At 42.4% G+C, this 9118-nt stretch overlaps 1 protein-coding gene across 1 annotated transcript in view; it reads right to left on the reverse strand.

The window, feature by feature from the left end:
• The window catches only part of LOC308273147 (testis-expressed protein 264 homolog), a gene marked incomplete at both ends in the record, with an annotated part of 36154 nt that extends 35268 nt beyond the window's left edge, over positions 1-886 (reverse strand). Inside the window, 1 exon segment of the mRNA XM_080710247.1 lies at positions 842-886. Within this exon segment, the coding sequence (XP_080566373.1) occupies positions 842-886 (45 nt within the window).
• Positions 887-9118: the final 8232 nt, after the last annotated feature.

Raw genomic sequence — 9118 nt, forward strand, 5'->3', positions numbered from 1 at the left:
TGTGTCAGGTTGTCTGGTGTCAGGGTTATTAGATTCTGTAGGATTCCCAGGTTCTGCGTAATTCCAACCTGAAGTCAGCACCTTTGCTCTCACCACCCTAGACTCCGGCCTGTGCTTCCCTACAGCAGGAGTGGAGGGTGTCCAAAGTAGACTTGGAACCTCCCCCTGTGGTCCTGTGCAGATATTGTGTCTCGTTGGATTTTCCTGTGTCTCTGGAAATTCTAACTGGGCTAGCCAGTGTAGTCCCAAGATGTGCCCTGGGCAAAGGTTTACTGGTTCCTGGATGCCCGCACTTACTGCCAGAGCTCTGCCAGTTCCAAGAGTGCAGGCTGGGTGCGCTGCTATTACTGGACCCAGGTGTGGGTGGGTGCAGCTGCCTAGTGCTTGCTGCTATGCTCCTCCATGGTGCATTGGGCTGTGTTTTAGACTAGAACTGAGTATCAGGCTGCCAGGTGGGCGGGAACTTCCAGCGGTGGGCCAGGGGCGTGGGATAGGTGCACAGGTGTCCGGGGGGCACAGGTGCTGCGAGGTGTCCAGCAATGATATCTGCCTCCCGTGGGCCATAGAAGCTGGGTGCCCGAAGAGATCTCACGGGCGCACAGAGCTTTCGCCGCCTGGAAAGCAGACCTCCGGCAAGGTGGGTGTCTGGGCTCCAGTGGGGGGCGGGAGCTAGACACACAAGGAAGGCTCCAATTTAGGGGTGGCGGTGGCACAGGCACTGACTACTAGCGGGGGTCTGGGGTGCAGACAGGGTGCGCGAGGACAGTGCTGGCTTCTGAGGCGTGGGGCAGATGCCCCAGGCCAGTGCTGGGCCTGGGGCGCACGCTAGTCCCTCACTTACCCTGGACGCACTCAGGTACCTGGCTTCCTTGGTCAAGGCGTCCATGGGAGTCTCTGTGCCATTGTGATCCAGTCGCTGGTGAGCACACAGAATTCTGACGTGGGTGCTGCTTGCTGCTTAAGATGAGGCCCTATGTCCATTTTCAGTCTCGGATTATCTTGCCATGGTGATTTCATTCAGAGCTCGGGAGTGCAGTTTGGGCAGGCCGGCAGCCCGCTGGCGCAGGTCCCAATTGTATCTGCAGTAGGTCTGGTGCCCAATCTTTGTTCTTCTTCCAATTTATAGCCATTTTAAAAGAAACTAGTTAATGATTTGGTACTCTTGGAAATTCAAGCTTCCACTTGACAACATGATTCTCTTCATCTTGAATTCCTCTGAACACTCTGGTTTTAGGTCCCCTCAAGTGCTTCAATGGTTTCAGAGGCTTTCATTCATGGTCGGGTGGTTCCTGGGCAGCGAGACAGAACCTCATGGCGGAAGCAAGTGCTGGAGCAAAGCTGCTCACCTTCCAGAGGCTAGGAAGCAAAGGAAGAAAGCGACAAATTCATTTTATACCTTCAATTAAACCTATGTGCTGGGGCCAAAATAGGGAACATACAAAAGACCACATTGCTAAGAGAGGAGGGGACACAATCTAGTCTACCTGTCATGGGCTGTGTGATGGAGTCCAAGTCAGGCGGTCAAAGTCAAGATCGAAGAATATGCTTCCATGGATCCTTCAGGAAGGAATGAGGATGTTCTTTTCTTGTCACTGCTGACCTTAAACAAAACTCCAACATAGCAGAGTCCTAATGAGGGTACCCAATTGGCCACCCTGGAGTCAGATGACATAAAGCAGGAAAGATTTTAGAGGACAAACGAAAATAAGAAAGGCTCTAAGACACTTAGTCATAGTACTTCTCACCCCTTTTGATCTTGAGAGGCTGTTCTGTTCAGAGGCTTCTCCCAAGATTCAGATCTAAGCAGAGGCCTCAGGTGCAAGGAATACAGCAGAGCTTCGGGGCTAATAGATAATTTCAGTGTAGCCTTAGGAAGCTCAGGGGCCATTTCAGCAATACAAAATGGTTGTAATAAATTCAAATTCCAGGTCCTCCATTTACTAGCTGTGGGATAATCTTTGAGTACCTCCTTTTTCTGGGTACCAATATTATATATATGTTATATACCAATATATACATAAGGTTGTGAAATAAGACGATGGGCTGAAGTACTTAGTAGGTTAATCTGGCAGTAATCATTATTACCATTATGTCGAAAATCCAGATTGTCTTAGAACTTATTAGATTTCTGGTGCTTCTTCAACACAGGTCCAATTCACTCTTGGACGAAATTTAACTTTGGAGTTAAATGTAAAACTTAATTTCCTAATTAAAGGCCTATCTCTATAGACTCCAAGCATCAGGAGGCTTCAGATGTGTGGTGAAAGGAAGCCAAGGGCTCCAGAAGACTCAGCACTGTGCTGTGTGTTGGCAGGAATGTTTCTATGAGACTAGCAACCCCAAAGAAAATCTCCCACAGGCCAGAGAATGCAGAGGTGATATAGGCATAGGGAAGTGTTTACCCAACTCTACTGGTGGCTTGTCCTGTGTCCCCTTGCAGGGGCTGCTTGCAACTCCCTTGCTAGAGGTTCTGAGAAACTCTGCTTATGAAATTCCCTGCACCTTGGCAGGAAGCCAGGCCTTTGTTAAACATGAGGGCAGGAGTTTGTGGAGATACCGTCCATTACTATTCCGCAGGCAATCAACTGGTGTCCCTCTATTCCCTAGCACAAACAGAGGTATGCCTGGAACCATTCCTTCTTGTATCCTTTGTACTAACACCACCACCTCATGGACAGACCTACTCACTACAGGTAAGTGATCCCCCACCCACCACAGTCAGCATTTTAACCTTCTGAGCCTGTGGAAATGCAAAGGCAAGCACAGCTCAAGAAAAATATCCATAGGGAGAGTGAGCAGACTTTTGACCATCATCCCAGACAGGTGTATACAGATGCGTATACAGGTTATTTATATAGTATATGTGTGCCATCTGTATATGAAATATGAGACATGTATAAAGAAGATATGTGTGCTTGTGTGTATACGTTCCAGCTAGCCTACATTCAATCTACTTTTATTCATCTAGATACATATAAATAGGCCAGAAGTAGAGGCATGAATCCCAATACTTGGGAGGCTCAAACAGGAGGATCACAGGTTTGCAGCCAGTTGTTCATGGTAACATATTGAGACATAGTAAAATAATGCTGAGGGTATAACTTAGAGGTAAAATACTCCTCAGTTCAAACCCCAGAACCACACATAAATAAATACATACATACATACATACATATGTACATGCATACATATAAATATGTTTTTTTAAATTTTATTTTATTGGTGCACTGTATTCATACATCATAGTGGGATACAAACTTTTGTAGACATACATGCACACATCGCCCAGTCAGCCCCCACCCGATCCCCACCCCATTCTCTCCCCATCCCTCCCTCCCATGCTTGGCTTAGTGGTTGACATCTAGTATTATAGCAATTTATCCAAAATTAAAAATGATAATCTCACATAACAGTTTCATTTGTCTGATACCAAGCTTTTGATGACTTAAAGATAACATTTCAATATTTCTTTTTGCTTTCTTTCTTACCAGAGAATATTTTTTTTAGGTGAAACTATCATATATTTATTTTTCAGAAAAAAATCTATCCTGATATGGAATATGGACTCTAGATACCCAAAACAATCTCGAACCAAAAACAAAGCTAGAAGATGTATATTTTCTGATTTCAAACCATATAAAGCTACAATAATTGAAACAGTGTAGTACTGTTCTAAAGGCAGATATATAGACCATTGGAGTTAAATAAAAGCCTAGAGCTAACTTCTTCCCTATATTGCCAAGTTATTTTTGACAAGGTTTCCACGAAGATTTGGTGGTGGAAATAATAATCTTTTAACTAAATATTGTTGAAAAATAATAATTACATGGAAAAGAATAAAATTGGACCCTTACCTAATCCCACATACAAGTATTAACTCAAACTAGATAAAAGACCTAAATATAAATCTTAAGACTATAAACTTTTAGGAGAAAATCTGGGTCATAAAACCTCACAACATTGAAATTGGCAGTGATTTCTTGGATATGATTTCAATGGCACAGGCAACAGAAGAATATACAAACTCCCTAAAAAATAAAAGAAAATATTGTATATCCAAAGACAATGTAAACAGAGTTAAAAGTTACTAATAGAATTGGATAAAATATTTCCAAATGCTATATCTGAAGGTATATTAATATTCCAACTAGAAATCCTAAAAATTAACAACAATAAAGGCAAACAATACAATTTAGAGATAGGTAAAAGACTAACATAAATAATGAATCTCCACAGATAACCAATCTTAGTTGTCTGTTGGATGGAAACTCTTGTTTCTCTGGTTCTGGTGAGTGTTACCTATTTCTTCTTTGTAGTTAATCTCTTTGAGTATTTTCTCTAGCGCTGGTTTTGAAGACATAAATTCCTTCAGTTTCTGTTTGTCGTGGAAGCTTCTTATTTCTCCATCTAATTTGATAGAAAGTTTTGCTGGGTAGGAAATTTTTGGCTGGAAGTTGTTTTCTTTCAGAGTTTGGAATATGTTACTCCAAGCCCTTCTGGCTCTCATGACTTGGTTTGGGAAGTCTGGAGTGATTCTAATTGGTTTGCCTCTGAATGTCACTTGGCCCTTTGTTTTTGTTGCCTTTAAGATTCTCTGCTTGGCTTCCACATTGGTCATTTTGACAATTATATGGCGTGGGGATCCTCTTCTCGGATCCTGTCTAAAGGGAGTTCTATAAGTTTCCTGGATCTGTGTATCAACCTCTTGCTCTATATTTGGAAAATTTTCTGCTATTACTTCCTTGAAGAGATTGTTGATCCCTTTGGTATCACTTTCTTTTCCCTCTATTCCAATTATTCTTAGGTTAGCTCTCTTAAGATGGGCCCATATTTCTTCAATATCAGATTCCTGCTGTTGGATATCTTTTTCTAGATTAGAAACTATGCATTCATTTTTGGATTGCTCATCTTCTAAGAGCAAGATTCTGTTCTCCATGTGGTCTAATCAGTTGTTTGTGCTTTGAATTGAGGCCTTTACTTCATTAATTGCATCCTTTATCTCTTTTTGGCTCTCTCTGAGTTCTTTTCGAAGCACCTCTATTATTTCTACAGTTATTTTCCTGATTTGATCTTCTAGAAATCTCTGATTTTCTGTTTTATCAGGTTCTGATGTTGTGGGGTTGTGCACATTCATTACTTTAGTGTTATTCCTCTTTCCCATGATTTCGGAGGTTTGTGCCTTCTCTGGATTCTTCCCTTGGGTCACTATGACTTCACTTAAGGTGCTCTGGATCTCGAGTCTGTATTATCTCAGACCCTACTACTCCTTTACTGGGTTGTATCACAGAGTCTCCGACCCAGGGAGTCGATAGAGGCTGCTTTAAACTATGGGGGGTGCCAGGTTGCACGCTCTCCTATGGTGTGATATCTCTGCCACCACCACTCCCTCACTGGGTCAAGTCCCAGGAGGCACAATACTGGGATTTCTCCTCTGTGGCCCGCAATTTGACTCACTGTTCTTGAGTACGTAGATGTAGCTGTACTGGACTCGGTGAATTCACTGCTGCTGCCACCGCCGGTGGCAATATGGCGCCTCTGCCACGCCCTCGGCCATGAGGCTGGCGTATTTTTTCTTCTCTGGTTTTGATTTCCACTCTGAATCCCTGCAGCGTGTGCTGAGCTCAGCCACTGGGAGCTTTAAATGCTGTCTGCGCCGAAAGATCCCGCCTGGCTGTTCCGCATTGGCTCACCTCGGCTTGCTGTAGCAGTCCGCTGAGTTCGCCGCTGCCGCCGGCAGTATGGCGCTGCTGCCGCGTCCTCGGGCGTGTGTGTCTCCTCTGTGGCCCTGAGCTCTGTTCTCAGTCCGCGTTCTCTCTGGAGCCTGGTGGTTTTTTTGTTTTTCTGGTGATGGTGTTTTCTGGCTATGAAAGGCGCTCTTTTTGTGGTAATGGAGATTGGTTGTTAGCGGGACTCTTAAGCCCCGCTTTTCTCGGTCGCCATCTTCCCGGAAGAATATATAAATATGTTATTTAGTATAAACATAGGATATCTGTTTTACTTATTTGAAATATGTTAAACATATAGTGTGTACTAATAATGCACATACACATCTATTTAAATATATAATTATTTTATACTTGTTCTCTGGGTCAGCCTTGAAATGCTCCTCTCTACCTGTCATACTTCTCAGGCCATTGATTTCATGGTTGTTTCTTCCCCTGGATGTATATATACGCTTGATTTTATTGAGACAAAAACAATTTAACCTGCAGGATTCAAGAAAAAGAACTAGCAGAGGGCATTAGTGAGAGACGTAGGCCACCTGGTCCACACTGGGCATGTGCAGGTGGTGAGGATGGCAGCAGTGAGACTAGGATCGCCACTGTAGAGCTGTGGTTCAGTGCAGCCATGCTCAAGAAGGCCCCAAAGTCTTTTCCTTCCAGGATCCATCCAGCTCATATCCCCAACCCCAACTAGCTGAATGGATAACCAAAGCCTGAAACTTGATTTTACTGCTGGTGATTCTTTGGCATTGTAAAATCAGATACACAAAGTCTCATTTGAAGCCTGGTTATTTTGCAAGCAGTAGAGAGGAATTGAAGGTGGCAGGGTCTCTCAGATTTTTATGTAAGCAGATATCTTGTAGCTGGAATAGTTTGAAGACACGTTGAGTAATGACTTTATTATAATAAAAACAATAATGAGGGCCACCATGCATACACTCTTTTGCCCAGTCTGCACCAGTGGGAAGAATCTGGAGGGTAGAATATCACAGAATCTATTCCACCTTCACAAGAACCTTTGTTAAATTTCCAGTCCTCTCAGTTTGATTAGAAGTTGAGAAATTACCAGCCCAAATACCTTGTGCAATCTACTAATCAGCCAAGCATAACACAAACTAGGACAATGTGGTACAGAAAAAAGCACACATACCAATTCAATGTGCATGTTCCTGTCCTGTCCTGACACTCCTGGGACTCATGAACTTATGCATATCTGTGACTTGACCATGGTTCATTTTCCTCACCTATCAAGTAAGCAGGTCAATCTCAAGGCACCTTAAGTTCACTTCTAGGGTTAATATTCTCTAATCCTCAATTTAAAACTATAAAATTTTGAGTTGACTGATGATACTCAAAATTGCACTAGAGTTGTTAAAATAATGACACAGAGAATTGCAAGTAGAAGAAAATAAAGAAGCATATATGCTTGATTCAGAAACTCAGTGTTATATCTAAACCCAGTGTCATATCTAAATATTGATTATTTTGTAGAGCACTGAGTGGGTTAAAGGTATTAATAATTAATGTTAATAGTAGTTTGCAATCTATGACTGCTAGTGGTAATTAGCCAATGGAAAGGCAGAATAAGTGCCGGAGAGATAAGTAGTCAGTTACGGGTTTGACAATTAGCTCTCATGGGCTGAGCTCAGCCCTAACTTTGAGGGGGTTATTGTAGAGCAGGTTTTTAAAATGTAGTGTGCACTCCACTCTGAGGGCATCTGGTTAGGATGCAGATTCTTTTTTTTTTTTTTTTTTTTTTTTTGCAGGCCTGAAGATGAAACCCAGGGGCATTCAACCTCCAAGATACATACCCTTCCCTATTTTTTATTCTTTATTTTGAAACAGGGTTTCACTAAGTTGTGGAGGGTCTCACTAAGTAGCTGAGGCTGTCCGTGAACCGCGATCCTCTGGTCTCAGACTCCTAAATGCTGGGCTTACAAGCGAGTGCCACCATGGCCAGCCAGGGTGCAGATTCTGATTCAGTGGTCTGGCATTGAGCTCAAGATTCTGTTATCTCTACATGCTTCCAAGAGAAATCAGATAGAAACCATATATATCGGCCAGGATGTAGCTCAGTGGCAAAGTGCCTGCTTTGCAGGTGTGGCGCTCTGGGTTCAATCCCCAGTTCCAAAAAGACAATAAAAAAGAACCCTTTTAAAAAATAAGTTAAGAACAAACAAACAATAACAACAAAAAACCTTATGAGGCCAGGTGTGGTGGCGCATGCTTGTATTCCCAGCACTTGTGAGGCTGAGACAGGAGGATCACACAAGTTCAAAGCCAGCCTCAGCTACTGAGTGAGGCTCTCAGCAACTTAGTGAGACCCTGTTTCCAAATAAAGTATAAAAATAGGTCTGGGAGTATAGCCCAGAGGTAGAAAAGCCCCTGGGTTCCATTCCACTCCCAGTACCACAGAGAGAAAGAAAGAAAGAAAGAAAGAAAGAAAGAAAGAAAGAAAGAAAGAAAGAAAGAAAGAAAGGAAGGAAGGATATATGTGTGCAGAAAAATAAGACTCCTACAGGTATCCTGCTGGATGTTGACTTGAAAGGTCCAGATTTTCAATACAATTGCAGTTTAGGGGAAAGGGGACAGCCGTAAATGCTGGAGGGAAAAGCATAGTTTTTGCAGAAAGGATGGTTAAACTATTCTGGGAGTTGGATGTTGGTGTGGCTAAAATGCTTGTGGATTATTGAGAATTAGTTCTGGGAAAGGGAGGGAGAAAAAAAAGAAGGAGCTTTTTAGGTGGCAGGAACTGAGTGTGATGACAATTGCAGTGCTATTAACATGCAGTGATGGTTCTGTAACAGAGACTCACATCTCAAAGCTCTGGCCTTTCTGTCCTCCAAATTGAGGTTTGCCTTTGAGTTAATGGAGCAATTTTCTCCTGATGCCACAGCAGCCATTTCATTCCAAGATGGATTGCAATGTGAACCGATCTTTTTCCATTTCATGTCCCAAACCTCAGCACAATTAGTTTCTAAATAAATGTCAATGGCTTCTGTGGAAGGCTCTAAATATGAGGCTGGAAAATTAGTGGCCAGCCGCAGAGAAAGTCTGTTCTGGCTGTTCCCCTAAAAGGGCTCAGCAGTTCCTGCTTAGACACCCTGTGTTTCCTGAGCAGTGTTAATGTTGGTGAGGGATCATTGACCATTTCTGATGCAAAGTGGTTGAAAAGACAGAAACAAGGTAGAATATGTTTTATTTATTTTTAGGATTATGCCTATAAACTATGAATTTATTTGTAATATATGGCTTATAAATTTAAAGTTTACAAATTCATTGTTTGGTTCTTTAAAATGCCTTATTGGCACATTATATTTATATATAATGGTGATATTAATGTACCAGTATTGGGAAAGATTTCTAATTTTAAAAATATATCTTTGGTAGTAAAG

This window comes from Muscardinus avellanarius, assembly GCF_963383645.1.
Source record: "Muscardinus avellanarius genome assembly, chromosome: 14".
Classification (NCBI taxonomy): domain Eukaryota; kingdom Metazoa; phylum Chordata; class Mammalia; order Rodentia; family Gliridae; genus Muscardinus; species Muscardinus avellanarius.